General features: G+C 42.7%; 3 protein-coding genes across 3 annotated transcripts; 1 reads left to right on the plus strand and 2 right to left on the minus strand.

Moving 5' to 3' along the window:
* Positions 1 to 768: 768 nt before the first annotated feature.
* Positions 769 to 9,226, minus strand: PVX_118360 (hypothetical protein, conserved; the record flags this gene model as incomplete). The annotated part of the gene is made up of 2 exons (XM_001615915.1): positions 769 to 8,633; positions 9,148 to 9,226. The coding sequence occupies 2 exons, from the start codon at positions 9,224 to 9,226 to the stop codon at positions 769 to 771; spliced, it is 7,944 nt and encodes a 2,647-aa protein (XP_001615965.1).
* Positions 9,227 to 12,046: 2,820 nt separating this feature from the next.
* On the plus strand, positions 12,047 to 14,627 carry PVX_118365 (protein prenyltransferase alpha subunit, putative; the record flags this gene model as incomplete). The annotated part of the gene is made up of 3 exons (XM_001615916.1): positions 12,047 to 12,727; positions 12,994 to 14,224; positions 14,501 to 14,627. Exons 1-3 carry the CDS (start codon positions 12,481 to 12,483, stop codon positions 14,625 to 14,627), a joined length of 1,605 nt encoding a protein of 534 aa, XP_001615966.1. The 5' UTR covers positions 12,047 to 12,480.
* A 2,235-nt stretch (positions 14,628 to 16,862) lies between these two features.
* On the minus strand, positions 16,863 to 24,956 carry PVX_118370 (hypothetical protein, conserved; the record flags this gene model as incomplete). The annotated part of the gene is made up of 1 exon (XM_001615917.1): positions 16,863 to 24,956. One exon carries the CDS (start codon positions 24,954 to 24,956, stop codon positions 16,863 to 16,865), a length of 8,094 nt encoding a protein of 2,697 aa, XP_001615967.1.
* Positions 24,957 to 26,601: the final 1,645 nt, after the last annotated feature.

Raw genomic sequence — 26,601 nt, forward strand, 5'->3', positions numbered from 1 at the left:
AATAGTCTTATGTGGCCCATATAACGCCAGATGGAACTTAGGAAAATTATAAAGAAGGCATTTTCGAACAAAAAAATAGCGGGGCAATTTTAAAATAACATTTTCCATTTGCGTGATTGCATTTGTCCCTTGGCGATGATGGCCGAGCGCGGAATGGACAAGTCACAATTTCGTTTTTTTGCTAATGTTTGCCTCATTTTGGAGTTAAAAAAAAAGACACTCGCGAAATAGACGAATGTGTGGTTAAATAAATATGTATGCAAGTGCACACATATGCAAGTTTTTACACACGCATGAATGACCCGTTTTTTCATGCGAGGCATGCATTGCGGGAGCAGTCACTCCGCTTTGTAAGCATTTTCGAGGACTGCCAACAAGCGGAATGTTCTCACCTCAAACGTTCAAGGTACGAACCATGTTACGTTAGAAGAAATATATGAGAGTGTTGCCAAGTGTTGCCATGTGTTGCCATGTGTTGCCACGTGTTGCCACGTGTTGCCAAGCTTTGCCAAGAATTGCCTGACTTTTTTTTCTCCTCCCATGTGCGTCTTATTTACCCGCTTATAATTTCGTCAAAGTGTGAACTGCGCGAATTACGCGTTGTGGCGATATCCAGAAACATTAGTTCCCCCCCTGGGAGGGGGAATGGTGCTTCCCCTCTTGCGCCTTAAAATTGTAGCTTCGACCTTCTAGACAGAACGCTATTTTGGCGATGGCTGCGGCATATATGCACATACATGTGCTTGTGTGTGAGTGCCCCCCCTACGATCAGCCTTCCTCAATGTAGCCACTTTGCCCGCACGTTATGTCTTGGCCCTTATCTTCGTTCATCGCAACTTCGGGTGTAAACTGGTATTCGATGTTATTCGAGTTGTCCTTTTCCGCGCGCCCGTAATTCTGTGCATGTCTGTAAATGTACATGGACATGAGAATTACAACTGCACCAGCGAAGACGGTTATGCTTCCGTACTTGAATGTTTTGCTGTTGTGGGCTTTGCTTTCTTTGCGTCCGTTTTCGCCTGCGTTGTTATTTCCGTTCCCACTTCCGTTTTCACTACCCTTTTCACCTGAGTTATCATTTCCGTTCCCACTTCCGTTTTCACTACCCTTTTCACCTGAGTTATCATTTCCGCCTCCGTTCCCACTTCCCTTTCCACCTGCGTTGTCATTTCCGCCTTCGCCTTCGTTCCCACTTCCCTTTCCACCTGCGTCATCATTTCCGTCCTTACGTTTGCCCCCCTCGGTGGCCTCCTTTCTCTCCTTCTCATCCTGACTCAACGTGTTCATTACGTCCTCTTGAAGCTGCTCGTCCAGGAGTTCATTAACCCTCTTGGACATATTTTGGGGAAAGGGAGCTTTGGTATCATCCGAATCTATGATAAAATTATTCTGGCCAACAATAAGATATTTGTCATTTTCTAATTGTCCCTCGGAATTTTTTTTATAAAATAGCTTATGGACGCTCTTCACATCTGAGTAGAACTTGTATGGGTTTTCATTTTTTCCCCCTTCCACTTGTTTGGTACCTTCTACAAAATCTTCAAGGACGTCTAACTTTTCCTTAACATAATTTTGTTTTTCACTGTTCGTTTTTTTACTATTATATGTATTTACTACATTATCAATTATTTTGTTTATATTTTTTACATCAGCTTTTTCTGATTCAATTTTTTTCGATTCTTCGACTGGAAATATGCTCGTTTTTTGCTGCGTAATTATAGAATCTGTGTTTACATTGGTTCTACCCGAAACTTCACCAGTTGGCTCGTTTTTCCTGTTTGCGGTGGATGCGTCTTCTACCTCTTCCTTCACCTCGCCAGCTGTTTCTTCACTCACTACACTTTGTGCATGCGGTGATATGCTTGCCTTTTTCTCATCATCTATTTTATAATCTAAAATTTGTTCATGCTTGTCTTCCACTTTTTGTTCATTTTCACCATTTCCATCTAAGGTGTTTACTCCTTCATGTTCCTTTAGAGTCACTTCCCCCTTTTCGTTATGTGCAGAGTGTGTACTAGCACCTGCCAGTTCTTCTTTCTTTGCCCCACCTCCCACTGTCCCATCAATGGGGTTCGCGTTATCTTCATGCAGCTTCTGGTCTATGTCAGAAGTTTCGCCTTCCTCCGTTGTTTTGCTCTCACGCGATGCCTCGATAGGTTTATCCTTTATGGTCTCACCTTCTTCCGTGCTCCCCCGTACGTGTTCGCTTTTGACGCCTTCGGCTTTAGCTGCTTCGCCGTGTTCACCAGTAGCTTTAGGTTCGCCCACTTCTATGTGTTCACCTGCTTCTTTATGCTCACCAATAACTTTAGGTTCGCCCACTTCTATGTGTTCACCTGCTTCTTTATGCTCACCAATAACTTTAGGTTCACTCACTCCTGTTTGTTCTCCTGTTACGTCATGTTCACCAGTAACTTTAGGTTCGCCAGCTTCTTTACGTTCTCCTGCTTCGTCGTGCTCACCAATAACTTTAGATTCTCCTGATTCTTCACGTCCACCTGCTTCGTCGTGCTCACCAGTAATTTTAGGTTCACCTACTTCGCCATGTTCTCCTCCTTCTTTACGTTCTCCCGATTCTTTACGTTCTCCTACTTCTTTATGCTCACCAATAACTTTAGTTTCGCCTACTTCGTCATGTTTTCCTGCTTCGTCATGTTCACCAGTAACTTTAGGTTCGCCCACTTCTGTATGGTCACCTACATCTATGTGCTCAGTCACGTCTTTACGTTCTCCTGCTTTGTCATGCTCACTAATAACTCTGGATTCTCCTGCTTTTTTACGTTCTCCTGCTACGTCGTGTTCACCAATATCTTTAGGTTCGCCTACTTCGCTATGTTCTCCTACTTCTTTATGCTCACCTGCTTCTTTATGCTCACCAATAACTTTAGGTTCGCCCACTTCTATGCGTTCACCTGCTTCTTTATGCTCACCAATATCTTTAGGTTCACCTACTTCGTCATGTTCTCCTGATTCTTTATGCTCACCAGTAACTTTACGTTCACCTGCTTCGTCATGTTCGCCTACTTCTTTATGTTCTCCTGCTACGTCATGCTTACCAGTAACTGTAGATTCTCCTGCGTCTTTATGTTCACCTACTTTGCCATATTCTACTGCTTCTTTATGCTCACCAATAACTTTAGGTTCGCCCACTGCTGTTTGTTCTGCTTCGTCATGTTCACCAGTAACTTTAGGTTCTCCCACTTCTGTGTGTTCACCTGCTTTTTTACGTTCACCTACTTCACCATGTTCTACAGCTTCGTCATTTTCTCCTACTTCTTTATGTTCGCTCACATTTGTGTGTTCACCTATTTCCCTACTTTCGTTTACACCGTCATGCTTACTTGTGGCTTCCATTGCATCTGCACTTTCACCTATGTCTTTATGTTCGCCTACATCGTTACGTTCACTTGCGTCCACGGCTTCGTGTTTGCCTTCACTTTTAGCGGCAACTATATCCATGTGGTCTCCTTTAACTTCAGCTACTTCTTCCCTTTCACCTGCTTCTTGATGCTTTTCTACATCTTTGTGTTCACTTTCGCCCACGGATTCGTGTTTGCCTTCATTTTTAACACCCACTATATCCATATGGTCTCCTTTAACTTCAGCTACTTCTTCCCTTTCTCCGTTGGCTTTGTGTTGGCCTGAATATGTGGGTTCATCTACATCTGTGGGTTCACCCACATCGGTGTTATCACCTATATCGCTATTATCACCCACGTCGCTATTGTCACCCACGTCGGTATTATCACCCACATCGGTACTGTCACCTACATCGCTATTGTCACCTATATGGTTGCTTCCCCCCTTACCTTCACCCATGTCTTTGTGTTCGCCTATTTCTGTATGCACACCCACATCTGTGCCTTCAGCTACATTTGCACCTTCATCTACGCCTTTATCCTTACTTTCATCCTTTGCTTTATGTTCATCTGTAAGTTCATTCACGAATTCACGTTCAAGTGCATCTTCTCCTTCAGCTGCATCTACCCCTTTGACTGCTCCTCCTTCTTCTACTGAGTCTCCTCCTTCTACTGCTTCACGTCCTTCAACTGCTTCTCCTCCTTTGATGGCATTTCCCCCTTTGACTGAATCTTTTCCTTCAAATGCTTCACCTCCTTTGATGGCATTTCCCCCTTTGACTGCATCTTTTCCTTCTACTGCTTCTCCCCCTTTGACTGCATATTTTCCTTCAAATGCTTCACCTCCTTCAACTGCTTCACCTCCTTCAACTGATTCTCCTCCTTCAACTGCTTTTCCTCCTTCAACTGCTTCACCTCCTTCAACTGCTTCACCTCCTTCAACTGCTTTTCCTCCTTTGACTGCATCATTTCCTTCAAATGCTTCTCCTTCTTCTATTGAGTCTCCTCCTTCTACTGCTTCTCCCCCTTTTACTGCTTCACGTCCTTCAACTTCGTCTCTTCCATTGACTGCCTCTCCTCCTTCAACTTCGTTTCTCCCTTTAACTGCTTCTTCTACTGAGTATCTTCCCTCAACTGCCTCACCTCCTTCAACTGATTCACCCCCTTTGACTGATTCTCCTCCTTCGATTGTGTCTCCCCTTTCAACTGCTTCTCCCCCTTCAACTGCTTCTCTCCCTTCAACTGCTTCACCCCCTTTGACTGTGTCTGAATGTTCTCCCACAATTCCATCCGCCACATGATGCCCCTTCACCGCATGGTCTGCTGTTACGTGTGTTGGAAGAGCTTCTCCGGTTAACTCGTTTCTGCCCTCCGTTTCATTTGCCAAGTGGTCACTTTTGGGTGATTCCTCTAGTTCTGTTCTACCGGCACTTGTTTGATCCTTTGTCTTGTGTTCCTTTGCAGCTTCTTCGTGTACTTTCTGTTGTGTGTGGACATGATCTGCCTCCAATTCCTCTGCCACATGTCCGTTGGATGTTCTACGTTCTTCCTCAATTTCTTCTTTTGCTTGATTGTGTATAGCGTGATTATCAGAGGATGCTCCTCCTTGAGTATGTCCCCCCGCTGTTTGCTCTTCCTGTTCCCTTTCACTTGACAGTACATCTCCCTTTTCACCATTATGTGCGTCTGCATGTTCTCCAAAGTTATGACTTATTATGCTGTTTTCTTTCATCATTTCTTCTAACTCTTCGGGATCATACGTATTGCCATCTTCCACAATATTTTCTGCATCGTTTTTATCCGCTTTGTGCATTTCGTTCATGTCAGTTTGTCCTACGTGTTCCCTTATGTTTTTATAGGATGCTTGATGTGCATTTTCGTCCCCCTCGGGTACTTTTCCTCTGTTGGTATCATCCCCTGATGTTATTTCTCCTCCTGTAGATTCAACTGCCATTTTGTGAGTTTCCCCATTGTTTTCAACGACTAAATGTTCTTTGCCTGTTTGAACACGCATAAAGTGTTTCCCTTCATGGCCTTCATCGAGACTTCTATGCTCGCTAATTGATTTACTTGATGCGTGACTCGCTTCTTTCGCATGCTGGTCATCCGTTTGATCTTCCGCTGTAGCGACGTGACTGTCAAATACGTTGGCCGAATTGGCATCTTCCGCGTTCCTGTTTTGTTGCTCACTTTCGTGCTCGCGTTCGCGTTCGTCTTTGCCTCGAAATTGATGTTGACTTTCTCCCTCGGTGTGCATCTTATCTGCGCCTATTCTTTCTCCCTGTAAAACATGCCCATCGGCAATGTGACTCTCTGTGTGATGTGCCTCTGTTTTTGTTTCATCTGGAATGGCGGATTCGACGAAATGGTGGTCGCTCTCTTCCGATTTTTCCTTCATTTGGTGTACAGCATGAGATTGCGTACTTGCCGCTATGCCCCCATCCGTATCATGCGTTTGCTTATTATGTCCACTAGCTCGTCCATCGTTCGCCCCGCGCATCTCTGCTGTGTACTCAGTTGGTGTTTGTTTCTCATTTTCCATTTCTGGCAGTTCATACTGTTTTGTGGAGCCATCCGGAATGTGGTTCTTCGTTATAAAGTCTCTTATTAATTTGTCATGGCTCTTACTTTTATGTTCTTCTCCTTGGCTATCGTCCACTTGTCTATTTAAGTCTACCTGTTTAGTCTCTGTGTGTTGTGGCTGTCCCCCTACCACTTCCTCACCATTTGTACTTCCTTTTTGTGCATCGTATTTCACTTCATCTTCCCCTTTTTCGCTTCCCTGCTCTGCAGTTACTCCTGTTTCTCCGTTTACTTGATCATTTCGTGTCGCAGCTTCAGCGGCGTCATTCCCGATTTGGTTCGGGTGTTCGTTCGAGTGTCCGTTGGCGTGTTCGTTCGAGGACCCGTTGGTGTGTCCATTGGCGCTTTCTTCGACTCTGGCCTCGTCTTCAACGCGACCATGTTGCGCTATTTCCTTCTGTGCACTTTCCTTTGGTGCATCTGTACGAGCAGCTCCTGCTTCTTCTTCTACCCCCTTGTTCACTTGAGCTATTTCATCCTCTCCACCTTGACCATCACCACCCGTTTCACCCTCCCTTTTCGGTGTATCACTCTCTTCATACAATTCTTGCTGATGTTTATCAGTCAATCCGTCCTTCCCATCATGGGTGATTTTATGAACAGGTGAATTGTTATGATTAGCTGAGGAGTGTCCCTGCGATGCGTCTACTTTAGGGTCTCCACTTTCCGCATCAGCACCGTTCTCTGATGGGATATAATCATTTGAATTTACCTCGTCATTTTTAGTACCACCAATTTGAGACTTCGTGTTGTCATTTTCTTGTGGATTTATTGGTTGATTATTTGAAGGTCCTCCAGCTTCTACTTTAGGCAAATGGCTCTCATTTGACAAACCGGGTGAATCAATTTCCGCAGTTCCTTCTTTTGCCCCTGTGTCAATTGTATCCATCTTTGCGATTTCATCTGGTTTGTCAAGGTCGTTTGCTTTGATAATTTTTTGCTCCATTTTCTCTTCCTTTTTTTCTGCTGCATCAAGTGTATTTTCCGCCTCCTCAGGATTGAGCCTAGTTTCCTGGTTAATGCGCTCTTTAGCATTTTCGCCATCCCCTTTTCCATCCCCCACTTTTTCACCCTCCTCCAGCTTCTTCCCATCAGTTTTTCCTGCAGTGTCCGAGTCCTCCATCCCGACATGTGTGCTTCCGTCTTGGTGCTTTCCATCTGCTTTACCTGCGATGTCCTCATTTGTAGTTTGGACGGTATTGCCCCCGCTTTGATCCTCCACATTTTTCTTATTAGCGGTACTTTCAGGTGCCGTCTCCACGCTAACCCCTCCAGTTTTATCCTTTCCACCTGCCTTCCCTGCGGTGTCCTCCTTTGCAGTTTGGACGGTATTGCCCCCGCTTTGATCCTTCCCATTTGCAGTCGCCGCGCTAAAACGTGAGTGAACCTTTCCATATACCTTCACATCGTGCGTATCGGGGTCTGGTTTCTCCTTAATGGCGAAGTTTCCCAAATGGTCGATGATCTTTACTTCATCATCTTCCTCGACATACTGAATCAAACGTTTGTGATTTTTAATAAGACTGCGCTGTCTTTCTATAATCGAGTCTGTTTTTTTTTTTAGTTGAGCGGTTGCTTCCCGCATCATTCGTGGATGAGCACTCTCTTCGTCAAATTCACTTTCGTGTAATCTGTTCATTTTCGTCCGTTGTGTGGTTTCTTCTCTACGCAATTGCCATGCATAATCATTAAGCATTCGTAGTAAATTATCATAAACTTCATGGCGTCTTTTTGCTTTTTGCTTGGGTGAGCAAACTGGCAAATCATAACAGGGGACATACTTTTCTAAGAGTTCGTAATTTACAACGTGTGGTGTGAACATATATCCTTCACCACAGATACCTCTGCAGCTGTACATTTCGCTGGCGCATTCGCTTCTGTAATCTTCTTTGATTATTAACTCATAATTGAAAAGGTTCCTACAATTAGCAGTGTAGTAATCCTTATTAGTGACATTACGTCTGAGGGTAATTCTTTTGGGCATGGTCCTCTGTCTTTTCCTAAAATCACAAGGCCCACTCCAATCAGACCAGTCGTTATACCTCTTACAGGTGGCACCATATTCCAAAGCATAGCAAAATCTTTTTATACTGATTCTATTGTGACTATCAATTTCGTCCGTAAAGAAATATGCTAAAGGAACATGTGAAGATTTATAATTACTCATTTCAGAGATCTGAAAGGTTATCTTCTTGGATTCCTCAGAATTGTCTGAGAAGAAAAAAACCCCCAATTTTTTGCTTCTAATGTCTCTTATGTAATTTATGAATTCATCAGAATATTCTGAAGGTTCCATTTTTCCAAAAAATTTACAAATAATTATAACATTTTTTGATTTTCGCATATCGCGTTTGTTTAATATATACTTTTCGTAATACTCCTTCAAAGACCCAAATACATTTGAGTGCTCATGTGTTGTAATTCCATAAGTTTTGTGTTTCTCCTGGAAATGTTTTAAGGTTTCCATCATGTCATATTGATTATCCAATAGTTTCCTATATGTATACAAAAGTTTATCATCAAAAAAGGAATATGATAAATAATTCAAAGTACCCTTCATAGTCATCGCCTCGCTTGCAATTCTGAGGCCTAACAAATAGGAAAACCACTCATTATGATGAGATTCTGCGCTAACCAGGATGTGCAGGTTCATATTCTTACAGTAGTCTTTAAACGAGTGGCTATCTAGTCCTGAGTTGGTAAGATGGGAAGTGGGGTTATGCGCTAGCGTTAGGGCAAACATTTATCCTCGCGCAGGGTACACCGGAAAGAAAAAAAATAATAAAAAAAAAATAATAAAAAAAAAAAATAATAAAAAAAAAAAATAATAAATAAAGCTCTCCCACATATTGCTTATAAGCGGTGTGCATATGTTTGTGTGGAGTGCATACGCATGGTTCACTGGAAAGGCACTCTTGCTCACACGTAGGAAAGCATTTTCAGAACGTATGACGAAATTTCAGTTGCAAGAATAAGGCATGTATAGACAAACTCCGTGTAGCGGTTTTATGAGCAAGCACTCGAGGTTCAGCGTTAGGCTTTAGGGGGAAGAAGGTCTATTTTGAAACATCCGCTGCGGCATGTTCTTAGAGGATCGACAAACGCGTTTGCCTCAGTATATTTATACACTCATATGTACAACACATGCTTGCATACATGCGCACATAGGGGGCATGTCTTTTTTTTTTTTTTTTTTTTTCCTTACCTAAATACTTTTCACTATAACTTTTGCCAAATGCCAGGGGCAAAAGGCTAAAGGTACTTAACAGCATTAACAAGTTCATTTTTAAGGTAAAAAAAAGTGAACGTAGTATTGAACACGGGGAAAACTTCTTTTCTTTTTTTTTCTTTTTTTTGAGAAAGGTCAGCAGGCACTTTGTTCTGTAAACGCATATAGCTCTTTACTTTATCCTCTACAGTTGTATCTTCGTCTAGGGCTATATTTCCACGTTTAGATTTGTACAATCCGCGAATGTGAATCTTCCTTTCTTATTTAACCCAGAGCATGTTTAAGCGCATCGGTTGTGCCCCCTCGTGGTTCTTAGTACACGCGCGCAGGTGTCTACACATGCATGTATAAGCAAGTGTACAGATATGTACATAAATGGGTATACAAATATGTGCATATATATACTTATACTTATGTTTATTCTTTCTTTCCTCCTCTTTCTTTCGTTTGGTTTTGTTTCTTTTTGTTTCGTTCTGTTTGGTTTTGTTTTGTTTCCTTTTCTTTCCTCTTCTTTTCTTTTTTTTCTTTTTTTTCTTTTTTTTCTTTTTTTTCTTTTTTTTCTTTCCTTTTTTTCCTTCCCCTTCGCAACGGGACAACCCCTTTTTAAATCACAGCGTGCGCCACAAGCCAATCGTTCGTGTGCGCATAACCATATGCAAAATAGAGCATACCCTTCAGGTGCAAATCTGCAAACATAAGCAACTTTACGTACACCGAAAAGCAAACGGAACGTAGAAAAGGAGTTAGCTAGTTGGTACATTAAAGGAATAACCTACACAGGAAGCACACAAAAAAGATTTTTTCATTTTTCATTTTCCATTTTCCCATTTTTCCCACTTTTTCATAAGAGGAAATGTTGTTGTGTGTAGAACGGAAAGCACACCAAGTAGGCAACCAATGCATGTGTGATTGGCTAGGAAAAGAATGCCTAAAAATTGAGCTGTTCTGTAAGACATTTTTAGTAGAATTTGCAATTTATACGAAATAGTGATGTTGCATTATGCCCAGGGAATTCGTGGGGAACGCACGCAGGGAGGAAAGAATAAAGAAGAAGGGAAGACAAGTGGTGGTTCCATCCACTTGGCCTCGCCTACCCATATGAGTTGTAATTTTCTTTTCTTTCTTTTCGCGTAAGCTTCCCACCTTGCGTCTGCTTCTAGCAGAACAGAAATTATCCGCCTTTTACTCACCTGATGGAATGGCTGTAAAATTTCCAAAGTTCCACTTGAGTTTTCGTTCTAGTACAAGTGAACGCAAATTAGCTGAGGACAAAATGGGAGGCCGTTACCCCTGCGGGTTATTCATTCCTGCCAGGTATAGTGGCGTGGCTGCAAAAGGGACACCCTGCTTCTACCAATCCGTGTCATTTTAAGCAAATTTGTTAACATTAATGTGTTTATGCCGTTTATGCCGTTTATACTGCTTATACTGTTTATGCGTTTTTTTTTTTTTTTTTTTTTTTTTATTGTCTTTTAAGACGTTACTTCCATCCACGCCAAATTGCTTCTTCCGTTTACCCCTACGTGTTCGCCATGTTGTCATTACATGAGGGAAAGGAAAATGTATACACATGCGAAAGGTGTCACTCATGGGTGGGTAATTATTTCTACACTTTTTTACTTTACCTGGCTTGTTCATATGCGTCTACATTAAGCCTGTAAATTTGCTTACGGTTGAAAAAATGAAGAAGAGGTGGATCTATCCATGCACAGGCACTTTTCCTTTCGTTAAATCCGGAGGTACCCCCCTCATCGCGCCAGCGAATAAATACTCGCACACGTATATATGTACATATGTATATATTTACTCATTTTAATGTGCTCCTTTTTTTTTCTTGGCTATGAACGACCGTTTACGCGTGATTTAAAAAAAAAAATTTCCGCGCAACTTAGTATGTAAAAATTGCTGGGTAAAAATAACCAGAGCGCAGTTGGCCTCACTCAGTTGCTTCCTTTTGTCTTTAATTTGCTTCAAAATAGAGGCCTGCGCAGGCTTCATTATTCGCCGTTCATAAATATTTTAAAATTTGTGGGTAACAATTGTGTAAGCATATTTTGGGAAAGAATGCGGTAAAATTGCACCCCCCCTTTGCAGCAAAAAGGTGTTGCAAAAAAGGCGGCTAAGTCGCAAAAAGGAGGTTCTCAAAATTGCAATTTTTTGCTCATATTTGCAAAAATGTTATCTTCGCGCGATTCGAAATGGCTACTCCGTAGGTGTCGAGCGACTTCGGCGGAAATGCCAACTGGGTGAACACGTGCGTATGTGTGTGTATGTGCAACGCCGGGTGTTGTAAAAAATCGCAGTGGAATAAGCACACTGCTTGCTGCCCCTATCATTCATCTGTGTGCATGTACAAATTATATTTCCGGTTCGTCATGTAGCTGTGCCTATTTAACAACCTTTTTTGCGTTATGAAAAAATTTAATAGGGGGGAAAGAAGCCTCAGGGTGCGTGCCCTCTGCGCACATAAAAAAAGAAACGCAATGGCAAAGTGGTGGTAATATAAATATTCCCTCCCATTTTAAGCATTTTTATACGGTAAATGTGTGCATTTTTGCATCTTTTTTAATCATCACATTTTTAAGAGAGGAAAGAAAAGAAAAAACTTAACGTTTTGGGATCGCTGAACATTTAGCGGTGAAGAACTGTTGCAACTTTTTTTTTGTTTCTCCTTTTGCGCGACACTTTAGAAGTTCACTAAGTATCTCACGAAAGGCAACATATGTGTATGGGGGAAAGGATTTAAAAAGGCAAGAGTTCAACACACGCCTTTTTTTTTGGGGGGGTTGTTTGTGCTTTATTTTGTATCCTACAAAAAGGGTTACGCTTCTTCATTTGGTTTACGCAGCCGTGGCGATGCGGCATCGGCAATTTTGCTGAGTAGCAAATATTAATACAACGGTAGGTCGGCCTTTTCTTCCTGTGGCCCTCCTTTCCGCATCAATCCGGGTATCTTCTCAAACGTTCCAATGGTATATGTAATTGCGTTCAGTTTCCTCCAAAAATAGAGGAGCCCAAGTGGTGGAAGAGCCAGGTGTTCGAATTTAATCATGACTGTCACCAGAGGGCATCGCATAGCAGTGTGGTGTTCACCCTTCCGCAAATCGCTTCCCCTTTTTGACGTAAAAAGTATTAACCTCGTTTGAAAGAGTTGTGCAGCTTTGTCATCGAGGGGGGGAGCAGAAGAGAAAAGATAAAAAAAAAATAAAAAATAAGAAGTAACAAATAAGGAATGCCGCGTGAAAAATAGCGTGTGAAAAATAACGTAGGAAAAATTACGCATCTCAGATAATATAGCTTAATTGCAAAATGCATGGACGCAGAGCCAGCAGCTCGAAAGATGAGAAAGCCAAGCTAGAAAAGGTCAAAGAATTAATCCCCCTTGTGAACCACTTGATAAAAAAGAAGAATGAAAAAAGCTACGATAAAGAATACATCGAAACGACATCCGTCATTTTGAGGAGGTGTCCTTATCTGCAGACTTTGTGGAATTTCAGGAGGGAATATTTTGAGTCCATGCAAAATGGCAGCGCACCGGTTGGCGAAGTGGGGAAAGGTTAGAAATGGCACCCCTTGTGCGGCATACGTGCTACACATTATAAGAGAGGGAAAGAAAGACAAATGGGGGGAGGAATTCCCACTCCGAGGGTGCACACCAGTGTGTGCAAGGCGTCGCAAATTGAGAAAAGGGGGTTGAATCTTTTCACCACTAAAGCCACACATATTTGCAGCATGTCGTATGAACCTGGTTTTTCATACTACTAAGGAAAAAATACATCATGAAACGGTTCTGTTTGAGGGCATTTTTACTCCTTTTTATAGGCGACGAAGAAGCGGATTGCCCCAAGAACCCCCTCCCTGAGGAGCTAAAAATTTTGATGAAAAATGAAAACACAATGGTTGAAGAAATTTTGAGCAAATTTAACAAGTGCAACGAATTGTGGTTTCACAAATTGTGGATAATAAAATTTTGCCTAAAAAATGATCTAATGGATTTTTCTGACCTTATGAACGAGTTAGAATTTTGCAAAATCGGCTTCTACAAAGATGATAGGAATTACCACTGTTGGAATTATCGGTCCTATATCATCGCATGTGTGCATATATGCGTGAAGAGGGGGAAGCAGGGGGAGGCTCACAGAGGGGAAGGCAGCAGTGACGAACGCGACCCCCCCTCCGCAGAACTTGGCAACCAATTTGACGTCCACAAGTCCAATTACGAGCTGTCGAAAACACTAATTGAGAGGAATTTTTCCAATTTCTCCGCCTGGTTTCTGAAATACACCATTCGTGAATCTTTAATTTGCACCGAAAACGAGTTAGACTTGATAACAAATGCAATTTTCACGGATCCGTTTGATCAAAGTCTGTGGGAATTTTATAGATGGTTTCTTTTTCAAAAGGGTAATGACAAGGAGGAGATATTTTTCACTCTGTTGCAAAATAATTGCATTTATTTCTTTTTCCAAAATTTGATTAAGGTTAACTTATCCAAATCAAAGTGTTACGATGATAATGGAAGGGAGATAACTGGAGAGTGGGGCCAGCATTTGGTAGCTCTGAACAACCCGCAAGACAGTTTCGAATCCTACGTATACTGTTTCAAACTCACTGATGAGCATATCCTTTTGAATGGCCAGCCTACTTATTTAAAATTTTGCATATTTTATTATAAGTATAATCTTTACGAACCAGAGGAGGTACATTACGAAAAAAATGTCCTGAGCGATCTGATGGTGTGCCACGACTATTTGGTTGAAGAGGACAAGTATGAGCACAACTTTGTGTACCTGATCGATTTCCGGAAGTTTTCCCAAAATGAACATTTCAAAATATTGCTAGATTATGATAGACATAGGGGAGCAGACCCTAAAATGGACTCAAATTCTAGTTGCGTTAGCCCCTTCACTCCGCTATATAAATATATCAATCGCTCCAACATACTGTTGAACACAGCCAAGCACATAAATTTTGCTTCATTAATTTTGGAGCTTGAGAAAATAAATGAACTACTACTTTTGGAGAGCAATTGCAAGTTCGCCTTATTTACCAAGTAAGCCAAGGAGAAGGGGGCTCTCCCTCCGCAGGAGTTTGCAATTTGTTCGTCGCGCCGAGGCATATGCGGCCAGGTTAATAGGCCTTTTGTGCGTTTTATGTTGGTGTGTTCGAAATGTCGAGAGGGTTCACCTCTGAGGGGGAACGGACGTGCGACAAACGAAGAAGCGCCGAGAAGTGTTGAGCAGCGGCGAGTTGCCCCTCTGAGCGCGCGTACAAGTGACTCATTCATGTGCGCGAAACATTTAATAAAACCAAAACGATAACATTGCAGGTTCGAAATGCTAAGAAGGCTGGAACAGTTCGACGAACTCTTCCACCTACTTGAGTTGCTAAAGCAAGTGGACAGCATCCGGGTGGAGTACTACAAAGACTTGGAGACGGAGCTGCGGATACAGTAATTTCTGCTTCGCACATGCCTGTGGTTGTGCCCTCTCTTTTGTGTGTTTTTACCGCCGTGTTGGTTTGTCCTCCCCCTCATGTTAACGCCCCCCCCGTGCAGGAAAAAAATACATGATTACTATGGGGATTCCGAAATGGGTTAAGCGCATTCAGCAAAAAAAAAAAAAAAAAAAAAGAAAAAGGAAAAAGGAAAAAGAAAAAAGTCGCTTCACTCCTCGCGCATTTTGAAATATAAGCTGAAGCAGAAACTTTCGTCCGTGTCTTCCCCTTTTCGATAGGCGACAACGGGGCGCTGGACCTGAGTGGTCTAAACATTGACAGCGTGACGTACCCCCTCATGATTGAAGCCTTTTTTATACCCAGCATTAATTTGTCCAACAATCTCCTATCAGAGTCGTAAGGGGAAAAAGCAAAGAAGAGGGCCGAAGGGGCGGCTCCGTGCACAGTGTGTACATAAATATGTATGCATTATGCATCTATACTTGTATACATGCATGCTTGTGGGAGCGCTCACCCATGCGCGCTTTACGCCTTGCCCACCGCAGGTACACCGGCAAGTGCACAGTGAACTTTTTGTACAACCTGAGGGAGCTAAATTTGAGTCATAACAAAATAAAGCGCCTCGTAGTGCTGATGAAGAACTTGTACAACCTGAAGTTACTGGAGAGGTGAGTTTATCGAAGGCGTAGAAAGGGGAGAGAGCCCAGCTTGTTGCAGTGCCTTTTTCCCCTCCAACTGGATATATGAACATATGTATATATCTATACATATATGTTCATATGTGTATGTATTTTTATTTTTTCCCCGTGCACGCCCAACTTGCTGCTTAAAAAATTCGGCGCAGGCTTGATGTTAGCAGCAACGCACTGGCAAATTTGGACGAAGATCTGGACAACTACTCCTTTGTATTGTTGCCCAATTTGAAGTAAGCCAGATGGACCATCGCGTCAGCGAAATTGCCTTCACTTATTGCGCATTTAGTTGTGATTTCCTTGGTTCATTCGCCGACAGGCGTGAGAGGGAATTCCTCCCACCTCCTCTACACTGTGCTGTGAATAAAAGGTGCGCACCCAGGGACGCCCCCGTACGCATGTTTGGTATATATGCATGTATAGCCTCATACAAACTGATGCGTTTCTGTTCCCTCACCCTCCCCAAGACAAATTAACATCAGCGATAGCAACCTTTCCACGCTGCTGAGCAAGAGGTACAAGCATATGAGCGAGCTGAACACGTATAAAGTGATGCAGGACGGTTGGCAGGTAATTTTATCCAAAGGGTAAGGCGACGTGGCTGCGCAAGACATACCTATTAGGAAGAGTGGAAACGTCCGATGAAATGCTGCCCTGCTTTCGAAAATACACACACGAAGAAGAAGTGGAAACCCGATTGGCGCTTTATTAAACGCGACATTTTTGCTTAACCCCGAATGGTTTTCCCGTTGAAGTGATGAAAAAGGAAGTCTCGCGCGTTGAGGGCAGCTCCAACACGAACAAATAAGTAACGGGGTAAATATTTATGGACGCACTGTAGAGCGCAGCCGCTTGAATACACGTTTATGTAGCGCCTCCAAAGATCGCTTAAACCTCGTGAGAAACCCCCCACGTGTCGGGCACGCCAAAACGCAGAAAACGGCCTGCCCACGCTGGAACATTTCTTTCTTAATTTATAAACAAATGGAAAGGGAGTTTTTCAAAAAAAGGCAAAATGGAAAAATAAAACAAAATAACAACAAAAGGAGGAAGCTTCAAAAGGTATTAATTCTGATTAAAAAATTGCAAATGTGGAGCATGGTTTACACGTTTTTTTTTTTTTTTTTTGCACAATTTATAAAAGCGGTTTTAATTAAGTACACATCAACAACGGCATTTTCGCGCCCGTTCGGACGGCGTACACACGCATGTGCGGGAGTAATACGGATGCACACTGCACGTGTGCAATTTTTATGTTTTTAATTTTGATTTCATCTTTACACAAAAAAATAAAAAAAAAAAAATAAAATAAAATAAAAATAAAGTAAAAATGCAAATGGGCGGTAAGAAACAGTTAATTCACCCTACCGTGGCAAATCACTCACAGGTAGGGGGGTCTCTCCACGAGTTGTGCTTTCCACGTGGCATTTCCTCCAACTCCCTGAATGCATGCACGATGTTGCTTCTTACTTGTAATACACTCGGTGGAACTTGTTTGTCTAAACACTCCAACTTTAATTTTATGAGTTTTCCCTATTTTGTTCATTTTTTACAGGAGTAATTCTCCTGCCCCGTGTTCGCTGAATCATTCAGAGAGGACAACGTAGAGTTTTGATTTTTCAACACGTCCAATTTTTCTAAACTATAAACCTTCTCATTGCGATGGTTGTTATACATGTAAATAAGATTCACCTCGTCGTCCGAAATGAAAAGGTCGTCTATATTAGTAAGTCCACTGCTCTGAATAATATTATAAAAGTTGTCATCATTATGGGTGTGAGACGATTTGACAATCCCATTATTATCTGTTTGGTCTTGCGAAAGGCTATCCCTGCTGGGGTTCACATTGTGTACATAACTTAGGGGCAGGTCTTCATTAAGCAGAACATTTCTTTTGTTGTATTCTTCTTTGAAAAATGGCTTATAAAATGAAGAAAGCAATTTAAAAAGTTTTCCATTTTTTTTGGTACTCAATTGGTTGCCTCTTAAGGGGAAATTGCCATTTAGCTTTAATTTGTACACGCGGTTATTGTGCCTTATTATGAATGTGTTCATTTTTGATAAGATGCTTTCGTTCAAGGTGCCGCCGCACCTTTTTTTGCTAATACAGTGCTTGCCCGGCTTGTCCGTCTTGGGCAGGTTACCGGCGCAGCGGTTGGCCCTGACCAGCTTTCCGCAGCCGCTGCTGTTGCTGTACGCGCGTACCACCGCCGATGCCGACGCCGTTGCCACGTCCGTGGTGCTGTTCGGGGAAGAAGCCCAGCTTGGCGCCCTCATGCATAACCCTCTGCAATTTCCTGTAGTGCACTTCTGCACGCACTTGTCATTAGCGCCATATTCGCTGCCGTCATAGTTCGGGCCATCCCCCCTGCTACAATTCTTGACCAAATTGCATGCCTTCGTTGGGTCCCCCTTTAGGTGGTCCCTTCCCCAACTGCAGGACTCACCCTTAGATTGATTTTCTAAATTTTCCAAAAGGCATGTATCCAGCTTATATTCGCAGATGGGTTCTTTTAAAATGGGTTCCCCAAAATGGTCATAATTTTTTTTAATATCATTTAGAGGCATGGTAAGAACTAAATATTTCTGGTCTTGACAAAAATACTGATTCTCTCTTTTCTCCTTTTCAATTTCGTACTGAAGCAGTTGAAAAATAGATTTTAAATTATCGCTACATCTGTAGCTGTTTGTAAAATTTTGAATTAAAAAATTAATTCTCTCCAAGTCCTGTATGTACTGCTTATTAAGATAATTATCCGATTTGTCTTTGTAGTTTTTCAGAATGTTTGCAAAGTCGATAGAGAAATTGTTGGTAAAGCGAAGTGTCGGTATTTTATTCGTGCCACTGTAGGGTTTGTTCCAACTTTCGCTATCCTTTCGTAGCACTTCATTTAGGATGATTGCGCTCTCCAATTCGGAATACGCAACTTGGCTGTTCGCATGGGCCGCTCTTTTATCTGCGTCACTGGGTGCACTCCCCACGTGGATGTTAGTCCCCCGATCAAAAGGTCCACCGTTGTCACCGCCGCGATTACCGCGGTTACCGCTGTTACTGTCGTTATTTTTTCTAATGCCGTGAATGGTAGTGTCTCTCCCATGGCGTGGGAACAAACCGTTCCCATTTTGTGCGTCCACACCGTTTACGCCGCTTCCGTATCGCCCACCGCTTCCTGGGTAGATGTCTGGGAAGGGGGCAGCGCCTCCCCTGTGCATGTACCCTAGGCTGCGTTCATCATTAGGATCCCCCCAGTGATAAGTCCCCTTTGCGCCTATTCCCCCCTCCATGTTGTTCGTCCGTTTGCTTTCACCTGCATTTTGTTCCAAATCGGTTTTACGGGCAAACCAATCTGACTGCTCCCCGTTAACATTGATGTGCAGAGCTTTATTGAAAAGGTTCATCCTACTTGCGTCGTATTCTTTCTTTTGGCTTGTTCTGTCCATAGGGGGGGTGACACCCATGGTATCTTTCTCCTCCGTTTTGTAAAAATTGATTCCCCCATCCATGTTTGTGCTTTTTATGTGTGAGTGTAGGAAGAAGGGATTTTTCTCGATGCCCCTTTGCGCGGCTTTCGCTTCTTTTTGGAAGAAATTTAGATGAGGGGTGTAACTATTTACATTAGTGTCTGCCTCCACTGGGTTGTAAATGATGCCACCGGGGTCTCCCATTCGTTGGGGTTGCTCCTGTGTTGCGTTATTTACAAACACATGATGCGTACTTTGCACCGATTTTGCCACGTGTGCAGGTGCCCCCCTACTCATAAACTGCGCATTGGAAATGCTATCCCTTTTGTAGATGTGGTCCACTTCTTGACCTCTCGAGGAGAACAAATCGCTCTTTCCCTTTTCATGCAATAATTCGTCCCTCCTGTCATCGTTAAAGCGATTCTTACAAAGTGCGCCGTTATAGTTTTTCCCTTGGGTGAACTTCCCTGGAAAGATTTGCTCCTCACGTATGTATGCATTTTTACTTTGGTACGCACGCGGATCTTCATGTATGTAATTCATATTCACACCTGCATTGGTGTTTAGGCTTACGTTCACCCCTTCATCGTTCCTTTTCCTCCTCTGCGCAGTTAACAAAGTATCAGGTTTTCTACTCCACTGGCTGCTTACACTGTCTTTTAAAAAAATGCCGGCCTCTTTCTCATAGATGCCGTTATAGGGGATGTCCTCATTTGACATGTTGCTACTTCTGTTAGGATAATCTTCTGTTTTTATACCATGCTTTATGTATTCTGTCCGTTTAAATGGGTTATCCATAGAAGGTACTTCTTTCGTTCTGTGCTCCTTGTGGGGGATGTGTCCACTGGGTGGATCCCCATTTGAGAAGGTCCTATTTAGCATTCGTTTTGAGTTACGCAACAGTTCTTCTTTATTGCTATGCGTAAAAATATCGTCCAACTTACCATCCTTTTCGTAAAAGAGAGGGGCCTTCTGTTTAAAGCTCTCTCTCACTAAGTGTCTCCCCATCCGTTGATCCTCCATTGGGGGTACTTTCTCACCACAACTAGCCGCGTCCCCCGTCATGATTAAATTTTTGAACTCCTCATTTTGGCAATCAACCCTCTGATGTGCAAATTCATTTCCGTTTATCAGATTTGCAGCGTTACTTTTTGCGTTCCTTTTTGCGTTATTTCCCGAAGGGATGTTCTTCAAATGTGCGTCCATATGGTTTAAGTTACCTCCCCCCAAGGGTGCAGGTGCACATCGCATGGTGCAGTACCTTTCTTGGGGGACATCTCCGAAGTTTTCCTCACTTTGGGTCACTAACTGTATGTCCTTTTTTTTTTTGCTTAGGGAGCCTACACTAGCAGGGTTGTCAATGCTACCCATGCTGTTTTTCGACGAGTGTGTTTTATAGTTTGCGATGGAAATGTCCCAATAGCTCATGCGTGGGTCATTCATGTGGGCACCCTCTATGTGGGTGTCTCTCGTGCACATGTTTTCTCCTCTCATTCCGTTCATCGCGACATCGTTTGCGTTGCTGTAGAAGTGCTCACTTTCGTGATGCATATTTGCGCAGATTTGTTCATCCCCATCAGGGGTGCCTCCCTTTTTTACAGCCCTGCGTCCATCACACTGTGCAGTTAGATTGCCATTTGGGTTATAGACCAATTTGGTATCTCCATCCGTAGGGTTGTTACTGCAACCGGTGGAGGGACACCTCTTCGTCTTTTTTCTCTTTTCCTTTAAATTGCCACAATCGGTGTTGTCCTCTCCTGTTGAGAGATCCTCTCGCTTGTCGTTTTTACTTTTCGCCAAATTGCCCTGCCTTTTTTTTTTCGCCACACTGTTGGTGAGGTGACTGTCCCTTTCGACTTTACTGACTGCGCGGTTTTGTTCTGCAGCGTTGGAGTCTTCGTCGGAGTCTCGGTTCTCCGTTCCGTTACCAGAGGCTTCCCTTTCGCGTCTGCACCTTTGGTTCGCTTCTTGGTCGCTACAAAATTTTAATTCCATTTTTCCGCTACTAGAAAAATGACTGTTTTTGTTCTTTCCCGTTTTCGCCTTAACGCTTTGGCTTTCGCCCTCATCCGAGTCGTCACCACTGCTGCTTATATCACTCATACCGCTGCGCCGGTTGCTACTTGGGCTTTGGCTATTATAACCATTGCCTGTGTTGGTCCCCCTGCTATTCCTAATGCTAGCGGTGTTACTGTGCAGGGGGGTTCTATGCGTCTTCTTCACATTGCTCTCTTTCAAGCGAGCAGACTTCCTTGGAACAGTTTTACTGTCACATTCGATTTCGTCCTTCTCGTGGTTTTCACTGCTGGACGAGTTAAAGCTACTGCTACTTTGGTTGGCGCCCTTTTTTCGGGCAGATTTCTTACTAGTGTTCTCCTTCGTTTGATGCTCCTTTTTGCAAGCGACAACAGAATGTGTCTTGCTGCCTGGTACATTTTCCCTCACAGAACAGGCACGTTGCTCATAATCCGAAATAATGTGACTCGATTTCTTCTTCATTTTGCACTTGACCACCACGTTCGTGTCATCACCATGTGCATTATCTTCATCTTGTGCCATTGTTTGTTTGGTCTTTAACGGATCCTCTTTCTTCTTTTTTTTTTTCTCTTTTTTCATTGCAACAGAGTTTTCGTTATATTCCTGCGCTATTTGCGATTTTTCCAAAGTGTTAGCGTTTCCATTTTTTGCTCTCCCCCTGCCATTGGCTTTGCCTCGCCTATCACCACTGTCCCGATTATTATAACCGTCGTCTTCGTCGTCACTACTGTCTCCTTTGTTACTACCTCTGTCGCCTTTGTTAGCGCCACTGTCGGCTTCGTTCTGGTTAGTAGCTACGTCGTGCCTAAAGGGGTTCATAGAATGAGCGGCTTTGCTGGCGACGAGAGGGTCATGCGCGTCGTCACGCGCACTTCCCCTTTCACGGTCACCATAATGATCGCCCCCCTTGTCGGCACTTAATTCTTTTAAAGCGTTATGTTCGCCTGGATATTTTTTACTACCCCTTTCGACGCCGTTTCTAGGATCCGAATGGTTAACATTGGGTGAGCTGCTTCGTCTGTGCTTGTTTTTCACAGAACTGTCCTCACCTTTGAGGCTCTTTTTGCAATCATTGTTCCCTCCATCTTCATCACGACTGCTGGCTGCACCCCTGTCACTGCCACTTTCGGTGTAGCGATCACTCCCATTATGTTTTTTTTTTTTTTTTTTTTTCTTCTTCTTGACATACACCGTGGGTGCGTTTCTGCATTCGTGTTTGCACTTATTTTGTTGCAGAGGCGCTTTCGCTTCGTCACAACTGTGTACATGTCCGGGGATTCTCGCATCGGTGCCAACCCCTTTGTTACTTTTATTAGCATTGTTACAGTTAGCGGAGTGGTTAACATTGTGCCTACAGGCATCGTTTCGGCTCACACGATTTCCGTCAATTCCATCGATAAAATTGAACTGCTTGGCGTCTTCATAAATGCAACTTATGTCATCAATTAGTGAGTTACTGCTACTTCGATGGAACTGTCCATTTTCTTGTTTCCCCTTCAGGTTCATTTTTCTTTTTGCATTACACTTTTTTTCGCTCCTATTTTTTACTTCTTTCGTAAGTGCATTTTTTGAGTTGCGGCTTTTTTGGGCTACCCTATTTTTGGGCTCCACAAAGGACTGCATGGAGCTCGGGAGGGACGACTCGGAATATGAAGAAATATATTTACTTGATAACTCTTCATTGGTTTTTATTTTTTCATTTTTTTTGTTTTCCTCATGTAGGTAGAACGTATCGTTTTCATTCCATTTCGCGTTAAAAGGAAATTCCCCATCGGTTTCAAGTCCCTCTTTGAAGTAATGCTGATCCTTGTCTGGCTTGTTCCTCTTCACATCCATTTTGTGTTCTCTGTCAAATGGGTCTTTTTTAGTGCCTTTCTTCGAATAATGGTTAAAACTGCTGCTGGGTACTTCCGATCCCGTTTTGAATATATATAGGCCGTTTTTTCCTACACTATAGTTATCATTACTATTTGTTGCTGCGTCCCTTTGGGTTGGACCTTTCTTGTTGGTTTTCTCACCACGGGGGGGAAGCTCATTACCAGAGTTATGGTTGTCAACGCGTTGGCTATGAATTGCATTGCAATTTCTTTCCACATTGTTCCGATTTTGGTTGCTCTTACTACTTCCCCCGTTTATGTTGCATTTTTCGTTGCCCTTACTAGCAGTACTACCGCTTTTATGACTGCTACACTTTTCCTTGCCGTTGGGAAGCGGAGCCGCATTCTCGGCTCGCTCCTTTTTCACATAATGATAGACACTGAAGGGGTTGTTCTGCTTCATTTTTGCGGAATCGGCTTTATTGCTACATTCATCTGAGCGGCTGTCCTTTTTATTTAAAAACTCGTTCAGTGCACTTCTGTAAAAGTTAGTGACATCACCATTGTTGTCCTTCTCTAACAGTTTCAATGTTTCAAATGAGCTAATATTAGACTTATTTGCTAATTCGGCTTTGGATAGTTTCTCCTCGTTTTCTTCTATATACTTCTGATCGATTAGAATGTGGTGGGGTGTCGCTGGTTTGTTTTTTGCTTCCTCTTCGTTGTACGTGTGCCCTTTTAACACGGGGGAGCTATTATACGGGTCGTTGCATTCTACGTTTCTCATGTTGGCGTTGAATCTGTAACTGCTGTGGCTTCCCTCAGCGATGTTATGACCGCTCGGGTTGGCGCTCCCCGCATTATGGTCATTCGCGGCGTGGTCATTCACAGTAGTTCCCCCCGCTTTGCTGGCCACGCCGCTACTATGACTCTCCTTGCTGGGGGCCTTATTCTCCGCAGCGTCATTTCGAATACCCTTGCTATCATAGGCGTATTTGTTCTTCCTCTTATTTTTCAAAAAATTCAAAATGCCCATATTTGTGTTGTTACTCTTTTTAATATTAAGATTGTTAAACATGTCGTAGATCTTAATTCGGTTGTTCGTGTTTTCCCTTTCGATGCTCTGGAGTCTATTTGAGAAGTGCAAGTCGCCTTGCTTTGTTTGCTCATCCATTTCTTGAAGAATTCTATTCTGTGCGTCTTCGTCATTGTACACGGATAGCGAATTCATCTCATTGTCTCGCATGACCAGCTCGGCTTTCCCCACTTTGGCGTAGTCACAGTTGTCGTGTATTAAATTTTCGTTCAGCGAGCTTTCATGTGCATAGGGGAAGCACTCCCTTTTTTCCGCCTCATAGTTTCCATTCCTGCTTCGCAAGCTGCGGCTACTGCAGCCGTTGCTGTGTCGTTTATTATGCCCTGCGCTGCTTCCGTGGATGCGACCGGTGCTGCTTCCATTAATGCGACCACTGCTGCTGCCATTATTTTGGCCGCCATTATTGGCACTGCCGTTGTAGTGGTGTGCAGAGGTATGATCGTTTCTATAATTAAAATAGCTGTTGTAGTTATAATCCGCGTAATCGTTATTCTGTGTAATGTCGTTTTTGTTCATCAAAATGGTGCTGCTAACATCGGACATGCTGTCGTAGTTATGCTTCGAAATGATGGCATCGCAGTTGCTGTTTATATTTTCTATTCCCTTGTTGGTCGTTTGGATTAAATTATTATAATGATTGCTTATCATGTTGACGATTTGGTCGTTATTTTTGTTGCCGTCACTTTTGTGGCCGTCACTTTTGTGGCCGTCACTTTTGTGGCCATCACTTCTGTGGCCATCACTTCTGTTGCCGTCACTTCTGTTGTCGTAACTTTTGCTGAAGTACCTGTTGTGAATGCGCTCTTTGGACAGAATAATGTTCCTTTGATCGCTAAGACTAATCAGATGGCTTCCGTCCACCCTCACTTGTGAGCTTCCATATTTATTACTAAGTATGTACTCTGGGTCCACATGGTGGTAACTGTAGCTTTTCAAATGTTCCTCTAACGTTTTGCTATGCAAGTCGCTATTTTTGCTGCTATCTTCATCCATTAAATTATCACCACAGTAGAGATAATTCTTGTTGAGATTTCCATTTGGTGTATCGAAACGGTCTAGGTAATTTTTTTCCGCATTTTGCATCATATGGTCTGCATCATTTTTGCCGTAATAGCTTTTACCTGTCCTGCCACTGCTTCTCTCCTTTACGTTTAAGTTGTTGAGTGAATCTTTTTTGGTTATAAATTCATCGTTCAGGCTATCTACATTGACGCATTTGTACATTTTCTTCTACCTAATGGTGTAATCATAGCGTAAAACGTGAAAGTTGAAACAAACGCGGGGTAGGGAGGAGGCGATGAGACCAAACGGAACAAACACTGTGTTATTCGTAGCTACTGTAACTGTTACGTACGGTCAGTGTGTTGGTACGCATTTGTTCATACGGCAGAAATGTATATAAAACTTTGCATATCATTAAAACAAAAAAAAAAAAAAAAAAAAAAAAACTACTTTGTGTATACTTATACATATGCATGTAAGGTAAAAACGCGCGCGAGGAAAAGAAAAATGACTTAATTTTAAACAAAGGGAACAATGGAAATACCAAACAATGTACAAAATGTGAGTGACGCGCTATTGCGTTTTATCATTTTTTGCGAGTCGGTGGGGGAGCGTGAAAGCAAGAACGGGAAGTATAGCATGTCACATCATGCGTTCAGGCGGCACGCGTAAATTCGACGCGCTCGTATGAACAAATCAGTGCGTTCCTTTATCAAAGCTGGGAAAATTCGCAAATAAGAAAATTGGCAAATTGGCAAATTGGCAAATTAGCATATTCGCAAATTAGCACCTTCGCATTTCGCACATCCGCACATTCGCACAATTCACCAAACTCTGGCATAACCTTCTTCACAACGCTTCCTCATAACAATGCCTTTAGCGCGCGTGCCAAAAAATAAGGTGAAAAATGCCTCGCGCTTATTTCGCTCTCTGGCATGTTCTAACAAAGTTATATATGTATAATAACGTATGGACTTATTTTTTTTTTTCCTTCTTGTGGCTGTTCGCTTAGGCCGAAGCGAAGGGCACGGCAAATGGCCGAGTTAACACAAAATGGCACATAAGGATAAGTGTTCAAAAAATGGAAAACAAAAAAAAAAAAATTGCCTCACACTTTGAACGTGTTTTATTTTTTAAATAATTTTCACTTGTTACAAATGCGTACATTCATTTTAAAAGTACCCCCCCAAAAAAAAAAAAAAAAGGACACCCATTTTGAATGCCATCACAAGAGGATGCAAAGTTTCGTGTGATCCAAGTGGATATACAATTTTGTAAAAATGGTTCGAATATGGAAGGTGTAGGAATACGCCGAATGACACCGAATTTTATTCTGCATGAACAAGTTTGTTCGCGCTAATCGTAGCGCAGTTTATGATAACGTCCCGACAGTTCCAACGTAGCGTTGCGTTTCGCCGCGGGGGTGATCCTTGGAGCTGCACATGTTGCGTATGCCTTATGCATGCAAGTCTGTAAGTACACATATGTTCACGTTTATACGCGTGCAAGCTGCACATGTGCAAATGCATGTCGCTTAAAGGTGAACAAATCGTCGCGTAGAATTAAAGTAGGTTGCGTCCGTTCCGCGGGAGGGGTGAAGTTGCGTCGCCGTGAAGGCTCACTTGTAGAAAAAAAAATTCCAACTTTGCGAGGAGGTACAAACGGAAAAAACTGCTAAACAAAAATGGAGCATTCTTTCGCCCACATGTTTTAACGCTCCCCTTATTTTGGGTTGCCACATCTTTCTGTAGAAATGGCATTTAACTGTTTCGAATGGGTACTTAACACAAAAATGTGGTTTGCAAGGATGGATTTTTTTTTTTTTATTCTTTTTTGCATTCACTGTCACATGGGAAATAAACCAGCG

The sequence above is a fragment of the Plasmodium vivax genome, chromosome 12 (assembly GCF_000002415.2).
Source record: "Plasmodium vivax chromosome 12, whole genome shotgun sequence".
Taxonomy (NCBI): Eukaryota; Apicomplexa; class Aconoidasida; order Haemosporida; family Plasmodiidae; genus Plasmodium; species Plasmodium vivax.